The sequence below is a fragment of the Micromys minutus genome, assembly GCF_963924665.1.
Source record: "Micromys minutus genome assembly, chromosome: 30".
Taxonomy (NCBI): Eukaryota; Metazoa; Chordata; class Mammalia; order Rodentia; family Muridae; genus Micromys; species Micromys minutus.
The window spans coordinates 18,563,764-18,589,524 of NC_137965.1; the positions used below are offsets into that span (position 1 = coordinate 18,563,764).

Below are 25,761 nucleotides of genomic sequence, written 5' to 3' on the forward strand. Positions count from 1 at the left end.
CGCCCTCGGGCAGGACCCGCCCCGGCTCGCCAGTGCTCCCGGCGCCCATGGCGCTGAGCAAAGGGCTGCGACTGTTGGTGCGGCTGGACCCCACCGGGCCGAGCAGCGTTCTGCTGGAGGCGCGGGGTCGCGGCGACTGCCTGCTCTTCGAGGCCGGCGCGGTGGCCACGCTGGGTGAGTGCTGCGCTCCCTGTGCTCCCCACGGGGGCGACGACACCAGAGAGGGAGAGAGGGGGTTAGTAAAGGCGCCGGACTTCGCGAAGACCTGGGGACTAGCGGCGCTCAGTTCCTCGACGGGGAGGACCTCGGCGACTTGGGGATCGCCAGGAGCGCTAGTTCACGGGAGTACTGGGTGTGAGGGACACCGGAGAGCAGGCACCCCTGGCTGGGTGAAGTGTCGCGCTCCCTTGGGGAGGTCTCCGGTACGCTCTTCCCGGGGCGTGGGTGGGGTGGATGGGGGGGGGGCGTCTGTTCCTGGGGAACCAACTGGCTCTGATTCCATTCCTGGTGTTCAGTGCTGAAACCTTGCTTGTTCTGGACACCCTAAGGAGCGTGTCCTGAGGAGGAGTCCACCTGGTGCTCCCTAGCTTGTGCACCTGTTGACTACACCAAAGCCCCATTGCCTTGCCTGAAGGGACGACACATAGGCACCAAAACAGACTTGAGAAACGTCCGATGGCACCCTTTATTAGTCTCCTATAAATACTCCATCAGAAGCAGGAGCTAGACACTGGAGGCAAATATACTCTCTGGTGACTTTATCTTTATGCGGGGGTGTTGGGTGAGGGCAAGCCATTGTATTTCATTGATTGACTATAGAAATCTCGAGAGTAGCATTGTTCTGAGGACCTTAGAGACAAAAATCTTACAGAACCTTTACAGTTTTCGCTTGTAATAAAGATAAACTCGGGCCCAAAGAGGCTAAGACACTTGCTCCAGGCAGCACAGTCTTGTGTGTGGCTATTTTGGTGATGTCATACAGTGCTTGCCTTCCTGGTAAGCCTGGAAAGTCCAATTTCCGGATCCCTAGTTTTGTAACTGACATTTGCAAGAAGGTCTAGGTAGCATAAAGCCAACAGTCGGGATTTTAATGACAGTGGGTGTCCAGTTGTCCACCCTCCCGGTGTCCCTAGCTAAACAGGATCACTTAGGTTTTAGGAGGTAAGAAATGCAAAGCACTCATTTGCAAAGTGCTTCACGTCTCCGTTTTTCAGGTTCACATGCGTTGACTCCAGCTACAACATACATATTTGTGTGTGTACACACACGTCTTACAGGGAGCACATCGATTTCCACTTCCTGGGCCATACCATTCATGTGTCATTTATCAGGCTGGGCGTGGTGGAATATACCCCACGTTCTGCCTATGCAAGGTGGGTGGGTCAGTGAAAAGATGGATTAAGCCCCGGAGTTTCATACCAGGTTGGGCAACCTAAGCAGACCTCAAAGCATGCTGCAAACACAGATACAAAAGAGGTAAACGGTGTGTAGCTGACTTGCTGTCTGTCGGTCAGTTGATTAGGGAAGCGGGACTCTGTGTCAAAAGTGGACAGTCTTGGAATAATTATCTCATTATTCCAGTGGGAGTTCTGTCTCGAAAAGTCCAAGCATGCTTATCTGTTGCGGCCTTGAGAGAAAACCCTGGAACTTTCCACTCCCGTTTTAGATGTCCACTCCTTAAAGCATTTCTCAGAACCCAAAGATTAATTTCATGATACAAAGTTGCTGTGACTTCAAAGGAGCCAAAAGGCCTTTCACTTGGGCTGCAGCAAGGCTAAGCTGGGTTCATACCCCAGGGAGAGTGGTTTTGAAGCCACTTGGAACAGGTGTCTCCCATCAGCCAATTGAGTTTGGGCCATGATGCATTTACTTGGTGGCGATGATACAGGACTTTGGATTCTACAGCAGAAGTTGCAATGAAAAGAACCCTCACATTCTGAACCTTCTCCCCTGTTCTACACACCTAACTCCCCAAGTAACCCATAGACCATTGGCTGAATTACTTAGAGTTTTGGGTTTGTTTTCCTTGGTCAATGAAATGAAACTTTTTTATTTCTTTTTTAAAAGAAATTGTAGCCTTTGATGATAATGTTGTGGGAGGATTACAAGAGAGCCTTTGTTATTAGAAAGTTATTGCTTTGCACTTTTAAAACATCCTAAGTGCCTCATGATTGGATGGGATAACTCTGAACTTGAAATCACCACCTCTTCCTAGGGCTGGCTAGCTTCATTACTTTCTTTTCCTTGACCTTCCTTTTTCCCCAAGGAATAGGACTGGAGAGGGGGTGGCAGCCGTCTTCCAGAGGACTAGATCATGGGTCCCAGTACTTAAGTGGAAGTTCACAACTGTCTGTAACTTCACTTCCTGGAGACCTGATGCTCTTTTCTAGCCTCTGAGATCATTGGACACATGTGCAGTACAGATGTATATTCAGGCATAACTCCCATATACATAAAACAAAAATAAATATTTTTTGAGACAGTGTCTCATATCCCAGGCTGGCCTGGAAGTTACCTTGCCCCTACCTCCCAGAAAAAAAAAAAATGTGCGCTACCCACTCAGCTAATCTTTTTAAAAATATTTTTTAATTTTAATTTTTAATTCTTGTGTTTTACTGTGACTACACATGTGCAGTGTCTGAGGAGGTCACAAAATCCAGTTGGATCCCTGGAACTGGAGTTAAACATAGCTGTGGGTCACCATGTGGATGTTGGGAACAGAACCTTCAAGGAAGGAAGGAAGGAAGATGTCCTATCTCCTGAGTGTTGGCGGCAGTGGGGGAGGCAGAGAGACATGTGAAGACAGTACCTTTGTGGCAGTCTGATCCTGATTCCTTCCTTATCGGCCAGGGGCATGACAGCATGCTGTTCCCTTGGTCTGTCATTTCCTATGTTGGGTGGCCTTCCCAGTGAGTCTAGGCTGGGAGTCTAATAGAGTAGATTCCTGCCTTGTAGGGAATGGTCTTTCTTGGCTTCTGTGTTCTTCTAAGTTGTAGCCACACTTTTACCGGGCACGATAGGCAGGCCTCCATGACTAAGCCAACAACTGTGAGTGTATCTTTAACCCCACTGTACCAGGACCTTCCTGGGACTGCTGGAGGCGCCATCTTGAGAAATGTCTCCTGTTCAGTGACTGTGCACTGTCTTAAAGGTTTTAGGCAATTTGGAAAGATGGGCTCTTGGATTGGATACTGAGTTTAAGGAATACTAAGAATGAGCAGTTGGGGAGGGATGGCGTCTGTAACCTGCCTTCACCTGTTCTAAACCACCCTCCTCTTCCAAGGTGATGGTCTTTACACAAGATCATCTTGCCTGCTAGCAGGAGGCTTGTTGAATGAGTAATTCCAAAGTTCTGTTTCTATAGAATCCAGTTAAGAATCTTTTATATGGATCAATGATGACAGAACTTCCAGAGACAGAAGATGCACAGATATGGGTACAGTTTGGAAGGCCTTCACAGTCTTTGTGGTGACCTGAGTTAGTATTTGTAGCCTTCTTCGTAATATACAGATGTTCTCACTTTGACTAACCCTTGGACCATAGTGCCTGCTCTCTCTCCTGTCTCTGTCTCCTTTAGACTCAGGGTAGACAAATGAAACATGTTGATCCCCACTTGGATTGGGTTCTCTAAACAGCCCCCAGGAAGGCGTCTGGGGAGCAGCCCAGTGTGTACACCTCTACCTTATCTTCCTCTGACCTTGTCTCTATTGATGGGTGACTGTCAGGGAGACATGAGGAAGGAGGCTTGTTAGGCTTAAACAGTTGGTGAATGCTCCTAAATTTTGGCGCGGGGGGTGGGGGTGGTGGTCCTGGGGAAAGGTTGTGCATGAACAGCTGGCTTCCTGACTAGCCCAGCTGCTGTGTTTGTTAGACGCCACAGTTATGCTCGGTCTGCATGAGTGAGGTGGCCCTGAGCCCAGCTAGGCTCCTTTAGAACTGTTCCTTTTCTTAGGCACTGCAGCCAAACTCCGTAAGACCACTGTAGAGAACCATTAAGGGGCCATTGTATAGATAAAAAAGGTGGGAACAGAAAGGTCCTGACCTGAGCCATTGGAGCTCTGGGCCAGGGTCACAGAGGCTGATGGGTCCCATTACAGTATGTGGACCTTTTCCACAGAGCAGGCTTTCTCTTCACCCTGGTTATAAAAATGAAAACTAGATAATCATGTCTGTCTTCCTGTTGCAAAGTTGTTACTTCAATTCTGAATGGGCTCTCATTGGGACAGTGTGGCTCAAATTTTAATTTCTAACATTTAATTGTGAAAACCATGCAGGGAAAGAGAGGGGGAAATTAACCTTCATGGACTTATATGTAGTACTAATGTTTATCAATATTTTGATAAATTAATATTTTTCCATCCACCTCTCTGAGTAAAAAGAGCGTCCTAAATTGTAATATTTTTCCTGCGCCAAGTGAGATTTTACTTTTCTCCCATTGATACACAAACACGCACACTCTCTCTCTTAATTTCATCTAATTTGTTTTATTTTGCCATAAATTTTAAAAATTAGACATCTATATTTGGACAAAGTGATGTTGTGATACATGCAATGTGTCATACAAACCTCGTGGAAAAACTAAATTAAGCCACTTGACATACTCATTTCAGATACGGTCACTTGTTTTGGTTTCTAATGATTGAAATTTAAAATGTACTCTTTTGGCCATTTTGAAACGGTAAACACACTGTTACTAATTCTAGTCACCTATAGACTATGTGAGTTCGTAATTGACTCAGACAGAGATCTCTACAGTATAAATGGTGTGAGCTTATTCAGGTCATTCGGGAGTTGGTGACCCTTGACTGGGGAACCTCTGTTCTCCTTAGGTCTCACTGGTGGGGGGTCAGGAGGAGACCCCTATATTAGAACTAGCCAAGGGACTATACACACTAGTGCCTGTGCTTGCCCTTCTGGGTACTCCTGCTCCCCAGCTCTCTGCCACTTGTACAAATTACTCAGCCTGTTTCCTGATGCAGAGACAGACTGGTGCCTACCATAGCCCCTGGGGCTGGGGTGGGCCAAGTGCAGTGGACCCTAAGGTAGCTGGGCATCTGCTGTGTATACTTGAGACCCCTGGTAGAGGCAGACAGCAATGGGGGAGGCGGTGGCAGAAGATAAGGAGCCAGGCTTGAACAGCTCTGCCTGTTGGCCCTCTGGTCAGTTATGGAGATGCTCAAAGTAGGAGGACAAATGTGTATTGCTTGTGTTTGCTAGTTTGATTGAAATAGAAAAGGAGTTCAACACAGGAGATGTGAGGATCATGGACCTCTGACCCTAGGGCTCTACAGACTGCCAGGCTGGTTGCCTTAGGCACATGTGCCAGTCTGTGGGCCATGGCCTACTTCTGGAATATATGTGTGTGTGTGTGTGTGTGTGTGTGTGTGTGTGTGTGTGTGTATGTATATATATATATATACACACACACACATGCATGTGTGTGTGCAAGTGCACGTGTCTGTGCGTGTATATGTATTCGTTGCTCAGTTTCTGCACCCTTGCTAAATGAGGATAGGAACCATTTTCCCCCTACTTGATTGCCTTTCAAGACCCAGATAAACAGATCTGAGCGAGACTTGGGAACTAGATTGGAGTTCCTAAACATTTCTGAGTGGGCTGTATGTAGTTAACCCACTAAGGGACAAAAATCAAGTCAGGCCGTATGGGAATTTCGGAGCTCCCTGCCAGACTGTAGGACACAAGGCTGTCTGCAGTCAGGCCGCCTCCATCCTCAGTCCAAAACAGCCTGGCTAAGGGCACACTTAAGAAAATTTAAGTGAACAAAAAGCTTCAAAAGTCATCAGGGCCTTAATCTGGAACTCTCTACCTGAAACATTCATCTCAGGAAACACAGACATCAGGAGCTTGTTTAGCTTCAAGGAGGTTTGCTGCAAGTTGGCCTGAGGTTTTAACCAGTTAAATAAGGTTGGGTTCAACCTGACAATAGCTGGCTAGCATTTGATAATATGGGCCCAGTGCCATTTTAAGTGGTTTATACATATCAATTTAATACTCAGAATAAGGCAGATACTAGTGAGCTCTATGTTATACTTGGGGAAACTGAGGCACAGAGAGGCATAAGAACATATTCAAGGTTCCACTTCCAGTTAGTGGCGGTTTGTGATTTGTACGAGACTAGCCTGAGAGGACAAGAAGTCAGACAAAATACCATTCTTTCTATAAAAATAAGCAAATAGATATTTGAAGAAAGACCCCCTTTGTCCGTTTGTCCTGTGGGCTTGCTAATGTATATCCAATCCACAGTCCATCCGGCTAGAGCTGGTTTCATCTGACAAAGTGGAGGCTCCTGCTTGGAAACAAATCTTCTTCTTTTTTTTTTTTTTTTTTTTTTTTTTTTGAGCAGAGCCTGGGGCATTACTAAAGATAAACCCAAGCTTAAAGCAGTATGTGTGCTTCAAGCCTGCATTCCTTGGGGACAGAGTGGAGCTCAAGCCCTTGTGTGCTTTGCTGTGAATGTCTGAACATGAGCATTGAAGTACTATCCAGGGGCAGAGTGAAAAGCAGTTTCCCCACGGTGGTGGATTGAATGAAAATGTCCTCCTCCCTCCCCCGTAGTCTCATATGTTCAAATGCTCAGTCTCCAGTTGATGGAACTGTTTGGGAAGGATTGGGATGGAATGGCTTTGTTGGAGGAGGCGTGTCACTGGAAGTGGGCTTAGAGATTTCAAAAGCCCCCAGTAGGCACATCCTCACCCTCTCTGCCTGCAGATAAGGATGTAAGCTCCAAGCTACTGCTCCTTGGACTCACCCTCTGAAATATTAGCAAACTCTCAACCAAAGGCTTTCTTTTAAAGGTTGTCTTGGCCATGGTGTTTTGTTACAGCAAGGGACAATAACTAAGACAGTCATGCAGCTGAAATGCCTGTCACCTCAGGCTCCCTAAGGGCACTCCTAGGAATGTGAGGACTGTTACATGTGAGAGGTAGGGCTGGGCCATCCTGAGCTCTGGATTTGAGTCAGAAGTTTCTAAGTGAGGTAGGCACTGTAGGAGCAGACCCACCCGCTCCCTTCTCTCCCTGATTAGCCCTTCCTGGGAGCGGGATGCTCTGCTGGGCAGATGTTCAGGGAAGTGCTGTGTACAAAGGCGGTGATGGGCAGGCACTGGCATCTTTGCCGAGGTTTGTGTGGGAAGGCTAAGTGCACCTGGCAGGTCCCACCTGTCTGTACTTATAATTTATGGGTCAGCAGCTACTTGCTCCTGAAGTTTCCTGGCTTAACAAATGCTTCAGAGCTGGATTCTTTGGGAGCACATTAGCCACGGAGGACAGGTGGCAACTTGTTCTGGTCGCCTGGAACATGTCCTAATGTACAAACATGGAAGGGCATGACAGGTCTGAAGGGCAGCTTTTTTTTAGTAAAATGGAATTCCCTAGTGAGGTCTGCCGTGTCAGAGAGTGGGCACTTTCCCCCCACCTCTGTGCACTTTCTCCTATGCCTTCAAAACCTGGAGGGTGACGGGCCTCCCTTCTGCTCTCCTGGACCCCATGCCCAACATGCAGGCAATCTCCTGTTTTGTCCTCAGATCACATCTGCTTTAGGTAAAGCTACATATGTCCTGAGAACAGGGACCCATCCTGGCAGGTCTTGAGGAGGCTCAGAGTCTCATATCCTTGCTGGTTCAGGGCTGCCGAGGGCTTTTTCAGTAGAAGAGACATGGCGTTTGTAATAGATGCTCAAGCCCTGGAGATGTGGCTCAGTGGATAAGAGCACTGGCTGCCCTGCCAAAAGACCAGAGCTCATTTCCCACCACCCATTTGGCAGCTCACAACCGTCTATAACTCCTATTCCAGGGGACCTGATACCCTCACACAGACATAAATACAGGCAAAATACCAGTGCACTAGATAGATGATAGATAGATGGATGGATGGATGGATAGATAGATAGATAGATAGATAGATAGATAGATAGATGGATGGATGGATAGGGTTTTAAAAGACAACGATGAAGATCCAGATGGACAGTGAACCTGGCATCTAGCCAGTATTCCCCCTCCCGTCAGGGCTGTCTTTACCTGAGGGCAGAGAATTGATGATTTGGATTGTTAGAAGTCATCTTTAATGAAAATGAAACCTACACCTCCTGGGGATCTTAAAATGCAGAGTTGGCCTCAGTGGTGAGGTAGGGTGTGTGTGTGTTGGGGGGATTAATCTATATTTCACACCAAAACTTAGGTGGTGCTGGTCCACCTGAGTGGTGTCGTCACGTCCTTGGGAGAGGAGGCTTGCCTTCGAGCTCTGCCTCCCTAAGCCACTCTTGCCCTCGGGAAAGTGACTTAATCCTTCTGCAGTTCCCAGTAGCAATCTGGAAGCAAATGATTACAACCAACATGGCTTCTCCTAGAATGAGACCCTTTTTTTTTTCTTTTATTTTTGTGTATGTGTGTGTACTTGTGCGAGTGCATGCCACTTGTGTGCAGGCATCCCTGAGGTCAAAGCAGGTATCAGATCCTCTGGAGATGGAATCACTGGATACCTGCTCTCTCACCAGCATCCCTCCAGCCCCTCCTTAAAAAAAAAAATTAACTTTCACACTAAGCATAACTCTCTCTGAGACATTCTTTCCTAAAGCACACAGTGGCTTCTAGCCAGTGCCAGAGCTGACTGGGGTAGGCTTTTCTCATTGATGAGTCCTGTCCCTCCCTCCTTTCCTCTGTCCCTCCTCTCCTGTGCATTCATTCCCTGCCACTGCTTTCTCGGAATGCTGCATTTATTAGACAAGTGCTACGGCCTGAGATCCACTCCCACCCCACCTCAGCCCCACCCCTAGCCCCACCCCACCTCAGCCCCACCCCAGCCCCTCCCCACCTTAGCCACACCCCTAGCCCCAGCCCATCTTAGCCCTACCCCTACCCAACCCTACCTCAGCCCCACCTCTACCCCCACCCTACCTTATCCCCACCCCACCTTAGCCTAACCCCAACCCCCACCCTACCTCAGCCCCACCCCACTTCAGCCCCACCCTACCCCATCCCACCTCAGCCTCACCCTACCTTATCCCCACCCCCACCCACCTCTTCCCCACCCCACTGCAGTGGAAGTGTGTTGTTCAGAGCTTACCTCTAAAATAGTATCAAACTGTATGAAACCAAATGTAAACTGAGGATCAGTCACTGTTTGGTCTGTGCACACATGACCTAGACACCCCAGGCTTCTGAGTGTGCATCTGACCTTGGTGACATCCTCTATTCCAGATTTCTGGTTAGCTTTGCTGTTGGAAAACTTGGGCTACCAAGAATTGATTGGAAGATGCCTTCAGAGGACAAGTAGGCTCACAAGAAAGACTTGAAAGTACTTGCCCAAGAAGGTGAGGGTTTTGGAGATCTCCACCTCTTAGGGATCCCAAACTGCTTGCTCTGTACTTCCTGGCTATCTTTCTCTCTCTGTCTTGAACAGTCTGAGGAACTTAAGTATTGACATCCATCTGGATAAAACTCTTAAGATCTGGTCCTGAGGTGTCCAGGAGAGAGAGAATAGTCATGTCTGAGCTTCTTGGCATCTTCCAGGTGACAGATGGACAGACAGACCTGTGAGTGTTCAGGAGGTCAAATCAGAGTGGAAAATGTTGATGTGTTAGTTTGGTCACTGACTTGACACAACCTAAAGGATGTCCTGAGAAGACAGCTCAGTGAGGGATTGTTTAGATCAGTTTGGCCTGTGGATATGTCCAGAGAACATGGCAGATGCCCGGGGGGTTGAGGCAATGTGTCTTAAGGTATCTTGGTGTAGGAGAGGCTCCTTGTATACTATTGTGTGGTGAAGGAAAGAACTAGACCAGAAGGTTTGAAAATGTTTGGTAAGTGTCAAGCTTACCTCACAAGGGTACATTGGAGAAACCCAACAATGAGATAGTCTATCAATACAGGGCGATGTGACAGAAGCCTGTATTGCTTTTTGGTGCTACAATTGGAAACTATGACGAAGGCAGTTCATAGATTCTTTATTGGCTTTATGGTCCCAGAGGGAGAGTCTGCACTGATGGGGTGGAGGGGTGTCTTGAGCAGGAAGTTGGCAGATCACATTTCTATTCACAAGCAGGGATCAGGAAGCAGACAGGAAGTAGGGTGAGACTTGCATAAATGGGTTGCTTTAGTCTAGTTAAAAGGTACCCATTTCGTCTGGGAAGGAGACTTGATTGCATTATTCAGTAAAGTGACCTGGATTCAGAACCCCAGCTCCCATGTAAAAAACATTCAGGCCCACCATCTGCCTACAGTCTTAGCTCAGGGAAGCAGAAACAGGAGGATCCCAGATATTCAGTGGCCAACCAGTCTAGCAGAATCAGTTAGCTAGCTTCAATTAGAGACTCTAACTCCAAATAAGTTGGAAAGCAGTTGAAAAAAATATTCAGGGTTGAACTTTGGCTTCCATACACTAATATGCTTGTGTAGTTCTTCTCTACCCCAACACAGACACACATGCACACACACACACACACACACACACACACTCACACACACACTCTCTCTCTCTCTCTCTCTCTCTCTCTCTCTCTCTCTCTCTCACACACACACACACACATAGAGGGGGTGGGGAGAGCTGGGGAAAGGGTGGATATTTCACAAACAGAGATGCCAGTGCCTACTGTAACATCTGATGGGACCCTTGCTGAGCGTTTCGATCAGGCTTTTCTTTACACACAGACTTAAAAACCTGGGTGTGCCTACAGGGCAGGGCTTCTCCTTCTTACTCAGCAGAGTTCATGCAGGGAACTGCTCTTACAATCACTAGTCTGGCAACTAGCTCCTTCCTCATCCTAAAGCCCCATGTTCCACAGGAGTGAGTCTCTCGTATGAAAATCGTATGTGCTTGAACTCCAGGTTTCATGAAAGAGATATAACATGTTACAAAAGTCAGCACATCTAAGGAAGTCCCAAGTGTGATATGCTGTCCAGATGTTGTAATTCGCTTACTGATTTTTCTTGTCTAAGGGTTAAATGCCAATCAAGATCTTTTACTAGAATCAGTTTTAAATTGTTAACAGTTGACATTCTTCTACCTTTTTGAGATTGTCACGGACCTTGACTCATTTTCTGTTGCTATAACAAAATACCTAGTGAGAGCACTTTTATAAAGAAAAGGGGTGTTTATTTAGCTCAAAACTCTGGAGGTCTAAGCTTATGGTGAGGACCTTGTGGTAGATAGTATCATATGGCAGGAAGTTGTGTGTGTGTGTGTGTGTGTGTGTGTGTGTGTGTGTGTGTGTGTGTAAGAGAGAGAGGGGGAGGGAAGGAGAGGAGAGAGAGGAGAGAGAGAGAGAGAGAGAGAGAGAGAGAGAGAGAGAGAGAGAGGGACAGACAGACAGACAGACAGACAGACAGATACACACACACAGAGAAACACAGAGATGGAGACCAAAACCATATGTCAAGAGAGGAAGGAGGGAAGCCTAGGAGAGAATTCACACTTTCTCTTGCATACCAGTTCACTTGAGTGTCATTCTTAAGGAGATCGGTTTGCACCCTCAGAATCAGCATTAATCTCTTCTTGAAGTCACAGGACGTGGCTTCCTACACTTAAGGCCAAACCTCTTAAAGTTTCCACCTCCTGCCAACACTGTCTCACTGGAAACAAGCTTCCAGCACGTGCCTTTAGGAAACAAAGTGGGTCCAAACCACAGCACCAGGGCTCAGGGCTAGACAGATGTCTGGTGCTTACACTGAAGGAGGAAAAGACCTTGCTGAGTTTTTGGCCGAGCCTAACCATTCAGGCACTGATCTATAGCCTTGTGTTAAATTAGACATTATAATAAACTACAGAGACAGGTAGGGGCTTAAGAAACCCTGCTTTCAAAGCATTAGAAAATATAGGAGATGATTGCTCAGTTTTATGGTGTGGGAAGATTTTTAAAGTAAAGTATAAAACTCAGAGGCCATAGCAGAAAGTCAGGCAGACCTGAGAACTACTTTGTTGGAATATAATGTTCAGATAGAAAAATAAACACTGAGTGTGCATTTCAGAATTTTCCCACATAGCTAGTCAGAGGATGTAGCATGTCTGTCTCTTCCCCAGGGTCGTGCGGATAGATTTGACTACACAAAAAAACTTCACATTATACTGAACGAAAAGATGTCAGCAGTGTTAGAAAATACACAATACCGAGAAAGAATCTGGAACCTTCAGCAACTCAGTGAGTGCCGAAGAATGATCACCATGGCACACATGAACACCTAAAGCTCAGAAGGACAGATGGACAGTGAACTGGCAGGGGAATAATAACCGATTCTCAAAAGGAGATGTACAAACAGCCAGAACAATGGTGCAGGCACAGCCAGCTCTGCCTGGCACAACCATCTAAGTGTGAGCAGCTGGGGTGAAGGCTGAGTCCCCTTCTCTGGCCTCATCGATCTCTACATCACATGGAGGGTGACTGCCAGCATACTTTACCAGTCACCATACCCATCTGGGCCTGCAGCTGTGCCTTCACACCTGTTCCCTTCCCATGGCATGCCCCTCCCCTCCCCAGGGCATTAGGTTCTTGCTTAGACAGGCTCCCTGGGTGGGTCCTGAAGGCTTCTAAGCAAGCCCAGACTGGTCTTGCCTCTTTTAGGTTCAATTCACAGCCCTGAGAGGCAAACCTAAGGCTGGGACTATCAGGGCAGAGCACAGGTGCTTGGGGTATGAGCCGCATCCTAGAACAGGCCTAGAGACGTCGGGAGGTCGTGAGGGGTCTGCAGTGTGTAGCGCTGCGTGGGCTTTCCATCTGAACAGGCCAGGATTGGGAAGGACAAAGCAACTCCTCAGGTTGGAATCTGTGACAGGCATCAGAGGTAAAATGGTCCAATCCCCTCCAATTGACGGCGTCCCAGAACCAAGGATTCCATCGGCAGATGACAAGCCCTGTTTGTCAAATACTCCCTTGTTCCAAGGCCCTGCCATAGCATACCCCTCGGCCCAGCACGTCTTATATCCTGCTCATCCCTTTGTTTATAAAACACACAGCACTTGTCATAGTATGCCAAAGTCCATAGGGTATGGAGTTTGGGAAATCTGCTCTGACATAATTAAGTAATCTATGGATATTTACTGACTCAGCCCAGAGGCCATTCTGTTCAAGGAGAGTGTTAACTCTAGTCCCAGGGAGCCTTTGGCATGTAGAGGAAGCAGTTTGAAACTGGAAAAGGTGGTGGTAACAGGTCATGTCAGGATTCTTCTTGTCCTTTTGAGGAGAAATAGCAAGAGTATTTGCTGGTGCCAGTCAACGCCTCTGTAAACAGACAGGCCTGTTCAGTTCAGCGCTACACACGGAGAGAGGGGTCAGACGAGTCACAAACGTGTGCTCTCAAAGAGGGCGTCTTCAGTGGGGGTGTGGATGATGCGTGTGTGTCTGTGTTTTCAAGTCTCCTGGTCAAGGGTCTGCCTTCTGAGACCCTGCACGCCGCTTGTAGGCGGTCTTCAGAGCATGCCCAGTGCAGATGAACATGTGTGTTTAACCCTATTACTCTTTCCCATCAGAGAAGCCCAAGGCAGGAGCTGTGCGCTGCTTTTGGATTCTGGACTTGAATTAGCAGACAGACAGACTTGGTCTGGGGAGTTGTCGGGCTTGTTCCTCAGCCTTCTGGAGCTACAGTGTGTCTCCAGCAAACCACCACACGGTCGCCTCACCCTTCACACCATTCCTTCAGCAGTTTGGGCTCCTTCAAACTGTCTGGAGGCTCGTACAGGTCCTTGTCACTCACTGCTCTATGGGAGTTTGCTGAGAGCTGGCACTTGGGGGGGGTGACCCTCCTTGGGATCACACACACACAGATACACACACACACACACACACACACACACACACACACACACACACACCATTCCCGGGTCGCCCATTTGGTCCCCATCCTAGGGGAAGCCATTTTCAGAGCATGCTCTGCCCCCTCTGCTAGTCTCGCACCCGTGACCTCGTCACGGCCAAGGCTGCCCCTCCCACAGTGCTGTTTCATCACCCTGTCCTCTGTCCCCCTTCTACGTTCATCCCAATCAGTGGTCCCATAGCCCACCAAGGCCTGGGTACAGCAGCTCTTACCCTGTTGCCATCCCTCTCCTCCCTGCCTCGTCTGTATTCCTGCACACATGCATGGCTGCTGACACATGCAGGCAACCGTCCTTATCTGAAGTCCCCAGCAGTGAACAAGTCCAGATCTCATTTCTTCGGACACACATGATGCCCAGCGTAGGCGGGGGTTAGGGGGACATGGACGCCAGCCGTGATTTCCAGCACTATAGGGTGATTTGGCTGTCTCTCATCTCAGTCTTTGAGCCCTCAGCGCCTCGCTCACCTAACCAATGTGCTTCCTGCGTCACAGAGGAAAAGCTAGCTGAGAGGGGACTTACACCGGCCTATCAACGCTGCCTGTGTGTCCAATGACCGCCCCTTCCCTATCTCTTGGACTCTTGCTTCCACAGACTCAGCTTTCTCTCCTAACCAGGCTAACTCCCGCCCTTATGCCAAAAGCTTTTGGGAAGCCCACCCTGACCCCGACTCCCAGCTCATTTCCCAGGTGCCCCTGTGAGTGGGTGTTTGTCTACGGTACTGGCTTGTCTGCGCATGCGCATGCTATGCTGGCTTCCCTCCTCTCTGGAAGCTGATCCAGCCAGGTTACCGCACTTGCCACTCCTCTGAAATCTTTCATCAGGGCCCCAGGGATGTCCACGCCGTGGAATCTTCCACCCCGCTTATCTCCCAGGCATTCACATCGGCTCCTCAAGCATTTTCCTTCCTTGGCCTCCAAACACTTCATTATCCTTCATTACTGTCTCTGGCAGTGCCCAGTACCAAGGCTGGTACATGGTAGCCCAGAGGAGCTTGCGATCAGGGGCTGAGGCTCTCCCTGCGCGCAGGTTCTCCACACCTTGCTACTGTCTCTCGCAGCGCAAGGAGGCCTGTGTGGATCACAGCCCGGTGATGTCTCAGGGGTGAGTGGGAGTGTTTTGTGCAAGCACGAGGTGGGAGGGGACTTACCCGAGGAAGGGAGGAGAGGTGGAGAAGAACCCAGGAACCAGTTTGGCTGGTCTGTTCAGGAAGAAATGATGGGCAAACTGGAGGCACTCTGGTAGGGGCAGAGCGAGGCCTTTGGGGACCCAGTGGTCCAGCAGCCGGTTGGGATCCACGCGAAGTATCTGTTGTGTGAAGAAGGGCTGACTGACGGAAGGCCGGCTCCCGGAGTCCTCCCCGAGGGAGACTATCTCCAAGTGGACTAGGTGGTCTAGTCATAGCATGTTGCCCCAGAGGAAGATCTGATAACCATGTACACATGGAGAAAGTGTCCCTGTTGGACATTACTGTTCTACCTAAGGAGGCTGCAGCACCACCTCAGGGCTGAGTTTCTTGTCCTGTCCTGCTTTAGGTCGGTTTTTTGTTTGTTTGTTTTTTTTAATGTATACATTGTCTTCCCAGATCCCCCAACTCTGGCGAATCCTGCACTTTAGCTATCTTACAAGGAGCTAGTTAAACCCTCCTGATGCAGTCACTTCATCCGAACTATTGTGTCTTCAAAGGGTTAGGCTGGAGTTAAACGTGGTAAAGAGGAGGGGAGGGGTTCCCCTGTCCACAGCCTGTTCCAACTATGGCTGTAGGAGACTCCACTTTCTTCCCGGTTTCTCTGGCTAAGATGTCAGCACAGCTGGTAGGAGGTCGAGTGTTTGCTGGTGCTTTTTGATGCCCCTCTTTATGGCCTGGACCTTTGGTAAGGGAGAGGCAGTAGGGAGGAGAGGAATGTGTCTCTGAAGCTGACTGTCTGGCCAGTGGATTTTGTCTTGGCCTGGGCTTCTGTTTCAAAACAGATGTTTTGATTCCACTGTGCTTAGCAACCTTCCCGAAGCCTCTCTGTGCCCCAGGGAAACCGCTGTAAGAGCGAGAAGGGCGGCGGCTGATAACTGGGGAAGGAGCAGTCAGCACTGAACTCGGCATCCACACAGGAAGGAGACTTTGAACAGGGTCCAATGTGTCCTCTTGAGACCCTGAAACCCAAGAAAGTGGTGTCGCATCATGCCCGGGAGTGTGGTCTGAGTGGTCTTGGGCTGACTGCCCCATTCATTTGACTGATTATTTTTCTAAAGTGTGGGCAGGGCTTTGCTGGCGGTTCCTGGATGTAATTGTAGAAAGTTTTACAGAAAGAACGGCTATGGTTTGACTATGGAGCTGGCTTGGCTGCCCGCTTCCTAGGAACAGGGCTGGACTGGGCTGGTTCTCCCTCGGATGAGAAAAACCAGTTTTTATCATAAGCCTTGTTGGAAGACATAGACAACTTCTCTCAAGTTACCAGGGAAACGGGTCCAGACTCATTTTAGAAAGAGCTGTGAGCTCTAGCCCTTACATGTGTGGTGAGGCATGTACACGTTTGAGCCCCTTTGCCACTGTGTCCCCTGACCCTCTGTCCTGTCCCCTCTGGTACCTCCATTCTCCATGTTAGTGACCCTTCCTTGGGTCCTGTTCTTTAATGAGAATCGCTAACCCAGGGAACCATGAGGGAAGGACCAGGTCCACAATGTTTTGAGCCAAATGTGAAGCAAGCTTTAATGAGATACTGGTCAGGATGGTGGGCTCTGGCCAGGATCATCCAGGGTTTCCAGGAAATGGCTGGAAAGTCACATTTTGCTGAGGCTTATAAAGGGACACCCTTAAGACCACCCACCAATGTCCCAACAGGTCCAGTTGGGGACAAACATGTATCCTGACATACTTACTGCCTGCGTATATCCAGCAAAGGTTAATGTACATCCTGACGTATGTCCTTCCCACATGTGATCAAGCACATGCAGTACAGATGGAGCAGACAGACAGATGGAGCAGACAGACAGAGGACAAACAGGAACTTATTCTACCTTGACTGCAAACAGAATCCTTACCAGTTTTCCTTTTTGGCCTCCCGTTAACTTGCAAGGTTCCTTGTTTTGTTCTTGTTCCTGTTTTGGCCTTACAGAATGTCCTTCTCTGTCCAAGCCTGTCACTCTCACAGGCACTTCCTGGGACCTCTGTTATCTGTGTTGACACTCCAGTCTTCCTGCTTCCGTCATGGTTGTCACCTGTCCCTTTGTTCCCCATCTTTGGCCCTGCTGGGTTGGGAATCCTTGAAACTTTATCTTTCACAGTCCCCCACTTCAGGATCATCACCCTGTCTTTTCTTTATTATGGTAGAGACTGGCCCTACTCTGTGCCTCCCTCTTCTCTGCCTCGTCTTCCTGGTCCCACCCTTGGCTAAGCCTGATCCCTGATTAGTTCCTGTCATTCATGTCTGTACTGTCTCTGAGGCTGGAAGTTTATTGAGATGCCACTTTGCCATTTGGGTGTCTTGAGTTCTGCTCACAATACCAGAGCCAAGTCAGCTGTTCAGTCAGGACTGTGAGCTCCACTCTCTCCTCCATCACTCTCTGATTAGTATCTCCTTACCATACCCCTCCCCCACTCGTGCCCTGGCTCCTCATTGCACCGAGAATTTGAAGCCAGCAGGAGAGAATTTTCACTAACCAGCCAACTCGCCCGTGCATACAGCTAGCACACCTCTGTTCCTGAGCACTGCCCCTACCCTCAACAACCAGCAGCGGCTCTCTTCTCGCACAGAAAGAAACTTGCTCAGGTCTTTTATGGCTTACAAGACTGTGTGTGTTGTATGGTCTTTTCTTCTGTGAGCTTTTGGACCGTTGACCCCACCCTGGTTCTGCTCCAGCAGGAGTGGTTCTTCCTCAGGGCTTTCACAGTCTCCTTGAAGCCTGTGGTGCTCCTCCTGAAGTGCTCCACCTGAAGTGCTCCTTCTGTCGAGCTCCTTTTCTGTATTGATCATGTTCCTCACTTTCATCAGATCTGTATTCAAGAGTCTGCCTTTGCAGTGAGGTATCTCAGACCACATTAAGACTTCACTCAGTGACGATTCTTCGTTCCCCACTATCTTTAACTTTTTCTTCTCCTTCCCTGTCACTTCATCCACAGTGTGCTTATGCAGCATGTCTGTCCATGTTGGCACTTGGTAGTCTCTGGCCCTTCTGCTGTGCCTATGCAATGCCACAGCCCCCTGGCTTTCACCTCCCCAGGTCTGTTCACACTCATCCATCTGTCACCTCCCCAGGTCTGTTTACACTCACCCATCCATTACGTCCCCAGGTCTGCTCACACTCACCCATCACCTCCCCAGGTCTGTTCACACTCACCCATCCATTACGTCTCCAGGTCTCCTCACACTCATCCATCACCTCCCTAGATCTGCCCACACTCACCATTCTATCACCTCCCCAGGTCTGCCCACACTCACCCATCACCTCCCCAGGTCTGCTCACACTCACCCAACCATCACCTCCCCAGATCTGTTTACACTCACCCATCCATCACCTCCCCAGGTCTGCCCACACTCACCATTCTATCACCTCCCCAGGTCTGCCCACACTCACCCATCACCTCCCCAGGTCTGCTCACACTCACCCAACCATCACCTCCCCAGATCTGTTCACACTCACCCATCCATCACCTCCCCAGGTCTGCCCACACTCACCCATCACCTCCCCAGGTCTGCTCACACTCATCCAACCATCACCTCCCCAGATCTCTTCACACTCACCCAACCATCACCTCCCCAGGTCTGCCCACACTCACCCATCACCTCCCCAGATCTGTTCACACTCACCCACCCATCACCTCCCCAGGTCTGCTCACACTCATCCATTCATCACCTCCCCAGGTCTGCCCACACTCACCCATCATCTCCCCAGGTCTGCCCACACTCATCCATCACCTCCCCAGGTCTGCCCACACTCATCCATCCATCCATCCATTACCTCCCCAGGTCTGCCCACACTCACCCATCCATCACCTCTCCAGGTCTGCTCACACTCATCCGTCCATTACCTCCCCAGGTCTGCTCACACTCACTCATCCATCACCAGGGCTCCTTCCTGGCCACTGACAAGTCCATGCCTTAGGTCCACTCTAGTGTGGATGATCTTTGTCTGGCTCACAGTATTTTGGCCTAGATCTCACCAGACACACCACACAAAACTCAGACATGGGTTCTCTGAGGACTGGCACAAAGGGACAAGGGCTCAAGTAGATGTTACCCTCAGCAGACTGGTTGGTTGTGGCCAGGCTGAGGAAACAGTGTTCCCATGTGGAGAAACCTATAGGAAGATTTGACAGAAGCATGGGGAGCAGGAATATCCCATCTGTTTTTGAGACATTTTTGTTTAGGTACAGAAGGGCAGGCAGTGTGACGGGTGGCCTGCAGGTGTGTGCTGCTTAAAATAAATAGCCAACACTTAGCACTCACCACTGTCCTGTTTCTCTCCAAAACTTTCAACTTTGCAGGCACTGGCTGACGTACCCACCTGTCTGTCAGTCACTGGCTGTAATCGTCAATCTGTCCCTACCTAGGAGAGTGTTGTTGTCTGCCACATATGGCCCCATTCGGTAACTGCGTCCATTCACTACCAGTTTGGTACTTGGGTACATTTGAAAAATGATCTATATGTTCCAGAGCAAAGAGGACTTTCTTTTTTCCTCCAGCCCTCTTAGAGAAATGGAGATTATTGAGGGCAAGAAGGGTGTGGGGTGATTCTGGGCAAGGCACTGGGAAGTGAGGCTTCTCTTTTTAGGCATTTGCAGCAAGGGCAGCTGGGGTGCTACACCAGAGATGGGATGCAGGGAAGGAGTGCGGGTTGGGGGCCGAGGAAAGATTGTGGAGAGCTATTCTCAGGGGAGGGGGTCCAGGCTTTTAAGGGATTGGCTCCCCAAGTCAGTTACCAAGTGTAGGGATTGAGAAATGGCCCCTAAAAGATACTTTGAAGTCCTAGACTCCAGTACCTCAGACCAAGATCCATGTTCATCAACATGGTGGCACTGTAACAGAGTACCCAAGAGAGTTGGCTTAAATGGGGGAGATGATTTATTTATTCTGGGCACATACCTTTAGAGGTTCCAGCTTATTTTAAAATATAAACTATAAATTGCAATATAATGCGGTAGGAGTAAGGGAGTATCTGGTGGGCCCACACCAAGGTGTTCCCCCTGAGGAATCATGCCATGCTTGTGAGGGAAAGGGGGTGAGGATCTGGAAGAGGGGTTACGATAGAGACGGGGGCAGAGGGACAGAGAAAGACAGAAAGAGGAAAGAGAGGGAGAGAAGCCAACTGGAAACTTGTGGGAACAGGGAGAGACATGTATTAGGACATAGAAGACAGTCCTGTGAGGCAGAGAGTAACTGAAGCTATAAGTCAAGAAACATTCAAGACTGCTAGCACCAGGTGCCAGGAGCTGGAAGAGATGGGACCCCCTGCAAGACCCTGGACTTAGGGTTGCGGGTTGCCCCCTCACCTGTGAGCAGGTACAGTTTGTTCTTCCAAGCCTCCTAATTTGTTTCCTCTGTGATAGAAAACCGGTGCTTTACACATCAGGGTCATAAGCAGAGAGGTCAGCCCAGTTTTGAGTCTCCACAGCTACCACTGTGAGGTAGCTTAAGTCGGTGACAGAGCTGGTTCGACTAGGGAGTCAGTAATTCACAGGAACAGAACCGGAGGACAGGGCAGCCCGTTGAGTTTTGTTAGTTTAATAAATATTTGCAAAAGGCTGTTTCTGGTCATGTTTGTTTAACTCACCTTCCCACCCCCCACCCCGTCAGATGCTGATCCCACAGGGCCACAGGTCAGTTTGGTTTCTGCAGCTTCTCCCCATCACCTCCCTCACCCCCACCCCCAAGTGTGGACTGGATCGTATCACTTTGTCTAACAGTTTCCTGTCATGTACTCACTCTGCTCAGGTTTGTTTATGTAGCTGAATGAATGCACAAAGGCCTCTTTGTTTTATGGTGATCCAAGTGTGAGCCGGATGACACTTGGGGGTCTGTGTAGAAGGCTTTGTCAGGCTGCTGGAGTTGAAGTCCTTGTTGGTGTCAGGACTGTTTCATTGCATTCTCAGAGGGGAGCTGTTCTGTCTACTACTCCCTTGTCCTGGCCCTGGATACACCTAGAACCTGGAGGATAATGGTCACAGCCAGGACAATGTACAGCTTCTCCTGATGAAGATGGGTACCACAGCTTCAGAGAAGGGGCCAGGCCTTTTCTGGAGAGTTCTTAGACTTGTGACAATACACACTCTTTACCAGTGAGCTTTCTGGGTGGAGGATGACCCCCCAGACCCCACCCTCCAACCTCTCCCTACACCTTTCCAGAATGTTCCACAGAGGCAGGAAGAATATTCTCCGAGAACATTGTGTCCCTGAAGAGGTGTCATTGTTGCTGTCTGAAATGAAGGTATTCAAAGGGAGGTTGTACCAACCCTTTCACTACCACACTATGGAAACAATAGGCCCAAGAAACTGGAATTTCCCCAGTTTCATGCTGGGCGAAGGAAAAAAAGCAGAGGCCTGGTGCCAACCAGTGGAACTTACCTCTCAGAGATTTCACAGTTTTGACAAGATGACAGACCACCTGGCAGGACAAACTGGCACTGTGACAATGGCAGATCAGGGTGGGACCGTTCCTTGACCAGAACTACTCAGATATGCAAACATTCTTGTTCTCTGTTTATAATTACACCTCACACTGGATCCTTAAGATGAATTTAGGATCATTAGACCTCTTTGTGTGTCTTTCCAGTGGTGGCCATATTAAGTAAATTGTTTTTACTATTATTACTTGAGTTGGCCAGTTGAAGACAGGTGGCTTAGTGGTATTTAGGGATGCCAGGACCCAGAGTCTGACCCTAAGAACTGGGGTAGCTGAGGGCTACATGCTAACTCTGAATCCGTACATGTGAGGTAGCTTATACCTTATTAGGAGTTTAAGCAAATGACTCTATGGCTGATCAGATCAGACCAGGACCTTGATGTGGGGTGTGCGAGTGTCTGGGTAGCTCTTGAAAAATGGATGAAGGAACCAGGAGAGGAGAAGAGAGTGAGCTGGGAAGACAACAGCAGATATTGCTGGTGCTGCTGGTGCTGCTGGTGCTGGTGCTGGTGCTGGTGCTGCTGGTGCTGCTGGTGCTGCTGCTGCTGGTGCTGGTGCTGCTGCTTCTGGTGCTGGTGGTGCTGCTGGTGCTGCTGGTGCTGCTGGTGCTGCTGGTGCTGCTGGTGCTGGTGCTTCTGGTGCTGGTGCTGTTGCTGGTGCTGCTGCTGCTGGTGCTGGTGCTGGTGCTTCTGGTGCTGGTGCTGCTGGTGCTGCTGGTGCTGGTGCTGCTGCTGGTGCTGGTGCTGGTGCTTCTGGTGCTGGTGCTGCTGGTGCTGCTGCTGCTGGTGCTGGTGCTGGTGCTGGTGCTTCTGGTGCTGGTGGTGCTGCTGGTGCTGCTGGTGCTGGTGCTTCTGGTGCTGGTGGTGCTGCTGCTGCTGCTGGTGCTGATGCTGCTGGTGCTGCTGGTGCTGCTGGTGCTGGTGCTGCTGGTGTTTCTGGTGCTGGTGCTACTGGTGCTGCTGGTGCTACTGGTGCTTGTGGTGCTGGTGCTGGTGCTGCTGGTGCTGCTGGTGCTGCTGGTGCTTGTGGTGCTGGTGCTGCTGGTGCTGGTGGTGCTGGTGCTGGTGCTGGTGGTGCTGGTGCTGCTGGTGCTTGTGGTGCTGGTGCTGCTGGTGCTGGTGCTGCTGGTGCTGGTGCTGGTGCTGCTGGTGCTGGTGCTGGTGCTGCTGGTGCTTGTGATACTGGTGCTGGTGCTGGTGCTGCTGGTGCTGGTGCTGCTGGTGCTGCTGGATTCAAAGACGGGGAAGAGCTGAGAGCTAGGAAAAGCCCCAAGACTGGCTCCACAAAGGAGGCATCCTGCAGAACCTTCATTTTAGTAGTGACTCTCGCTGTGGGATGCCAGTTGTCAGCTTCGCAAAGTCATGTGTTTGTGTCATTTTAAGCCACGACTACAGTCACGGAATAGAGCTGTGCTGGAAGGCAAAAAGAATGGATGGGATTAAAGATCCAAGCCTGGGTTCTGGTCATCCTGATAAACCAGGCCACCTCTCCTCATGCAACAATCACAGAGACAAGCCATGGGGAGGAACAGGGGAAAATGATGTGCTCCAGGAGGATATCAGAGAGTTAAACATCTGTCTTCTTAAAGATAGAGAACAGCACCAAGCGGGGAACAATGAGAAAAGCAGGAGCTGTGGGAATCATTTACTCAGCTGTTTCTAAGCATGTCGAGCCTTTTCTGGTCTGTCCTGTTTTGCTCCCCCCACCCCCATCACAAAGTCAGGTGGCCCATTTGACCAGGACAGAGACTTTGAAAGAAGCTTTTAAACAAACATGCTTAGGTCTGGAGAGAGCAGGCCAGAACCCAACTCCAGAGCCATCTTTTTTTTTTTTTTTTTTTTTTTTTTTTTTAAATAGAGTAGAACAGCATTATTTTTTTTAATATTACCAATACCCAGGTGTATGCAAAGGGTACAGTAAGAAACTGCCAACATGAGTCCTCCGCTATCAGGGGGACAATAAGAGGTAGAACATACCCAACAGCATCTGGAAGAGCCAAGAGCAGAGAGAGAGAGATGTATAGCAGGTGCTATGAGAGATCCTGAACCCCAGAATAAGCTTTGCTGTGCTGGCAGGTGCCACAGGTAGCCACAGGTCCTTTCTGCCAAAGGCAAGGGAAATGACTTCTATTGGGGAACAGAAAATTCATTTCACAAGTTCCTGGGGGAGTGCTGGCTTTTATCTAACCACCAGAAATCCTAGTATAGTCTAGTGTGAGCTCATTTCTGGATAGATGCAGTGCCTGCGAGACCTAACAGGAGATGGATTCACTGAAGTCACATTGGAGAGAAAAGACTCCCAAGTCCATGAGCCTCAGATTTAAACAGAGAGCAAGAAGTTTGCATAACTGTGCAGTCCTGGTCAAGGTATGGTCCAGCGCATTACTAAACCATCATAAACAGTGCCTGTCCTGTCCTGTCAGTTTTCAAAACTGAGATTTCTTCCTGAGACGTAAATTCTTCCTCTGGCTGACACCAAGTTTGATCCTTCCCTTCCTTCCAAAGCATGAGATTCCTGATGTCTTAGGGCTTCTGTTGCTGTGAAGAGACATCATGACCACAAGCAATTCTCATAAAGAAAACCATTTAATTGAACTGGGGCTGGCTTACAGTTCAGAAGTTTAGCCCATCATCATCATGGTGGGAAGCATGGCAGCGTGCAGGCAGACATGGTGCTGGAGAAGGAGCAGAGAGAGTTCTACATCCTGATCTACAGGCAGCAGGAAAAGACTGTGAGCCACTAGGCCTGGCTTGGGCTTCTGAGACTTAACCTCAAAGCTCACCTCCAGTGACACGCTTCCTCCAACAAGGCCACACTTCCTAATAGTGCCACTCCCTATAAGCCTATGGGGGCTCTTTTCTTTCAAACCATCATACCTGGGGACATTCCAATTTCTTGGAGAGCATTGCTTCAGTAGTCTGGCAGCCAAAGGGAAGGGAAGATTTCTCTCCAGAATACCTCCATTCTTGCTAAAACAGTATGCACCACTTTGAATGCCTGCCAGGGTTGACTTAGGTGTTGTAAAGTGTATGTCCTGGACTGAAACCCTAACTTTACAAATACCTTACTTGCTGCAAGAAGACCCCCAAATGCCAGCAGAGTCTACTTAGCTGTAAGGTCCAGGACAGTTTAGTTAGAGGGCCTATGATTTCATGATTCACAACCAAGGCTACTTTGTTCAATCCCTAAAAATAAATGCCCAGTCAAGTTTAAGGGAGATTAATTCATTGAGCTAATTCTTAACCTTTGTGAGATCAGCTACCTCCTTGAGAGTTTGTTGAAAACTGTGGCTTCCAGTCACAAATATTTACGTAGAATTTACATACAGTTTCAGCTATTGTATAGCTTCCCACCGCTATCCCTTGAAGTCACTGTGGCTGCCAGGGATATCCCCTGCTGTCCCAGGCTGGGAGCCCTGATGGTAATAAATTCACGCAGAAGCTGAATGGCTGTGTTTCCGCCAGGCCCTTTCTAGGCTTTGCCAAGTTCTGGCACCAAGCTCAACGGCTTGTCTTTGTTTGCACAGTGTACACTTAGAGATCGGCCCAGCTCTACAAAGTGTGTTGTAACTCTGAGGTCACGTATGCACAGGACAGAGTGAATGGCAAGTTTTGGTCAGCTGTTACATGTCTTCCCAGCAGATGATTTCTTGTCTGATACTGAGAGCAAGTGTCCTTTGTTGGCGATTTCACAGTTTTGCTTTACATCTATTTTTATGTGTTATTTTTATGCGTATGGGTGTTTTGTCTGTGTGTATACATATGCCACGTGTGTGGAAGTTGGAAGAGCCATTGGGTCCTCTAGAACAAGAGTTACAGGCTGTTGTAAGCTGCCATGTAGGTGCAGGGGATAGAACCCATGTTCTCTGGAAGAGCATCCAGCTTATGTAGTCGTTTGTTTATTTTGTGTATTCATGTGTGGGTATCACATGGAGTCAGAGGACAACCTGTAGGTAGGTTTTCTTCCTCTATTGTGTGGTTTGCAGGGTGTGATGGTTTGCAGATGCTTGGCAGGGAGTGGCACCGTTAGAAGGTGTGGCCTTGTTGGAGGAAGTGTGTCACTGTGGAGGTGGGCTTGGAGACATTTCTAGCTGCCTGAGGATGCCCAGTCTGTTCCTGGCTTCCTTCAGAAGAAAATGTAGAGCTCTTAGCTCCTCCTGCACCATGCCTGCCTGGTTGCTGCCATGTTCCTGCCTTGATGATATTGGACTGAACCTCTGAACCTGTAAACCAGCCCCAGTTAAATGTTGTTATTCATAAGATCATGGTGTCTGTTCACAGCGGTAAAACCCTGACTAATACACAGGGATTGAACTTATATTGACAGGTTT

At 49.0% G+C, this 25,761-nt stretch overlaps 1 protein-coding gene across 1 annotated transcript in view; it reads left to right on the top strand.

The window, feature by feature from the left end:
- Positions 1–47: 47 nt before the first annotated feature.
- Positions 48–25,761, top strand: part of SYNJ2 (synaptojanin 2) — a gene marked incomplete at both ends in the record, with an annotated part of 95,795 nt that continues 70,081 nt past the window's right edge. The window contains one exon of the mRNA XM_080941533.1: positions 48–174. Within this exon, the coding sequence (XP_080797659.1) occupies positions 48–174 (127 nt within the window). The remainder of the gene's footprint in view (positions 175–25,761) is intronic.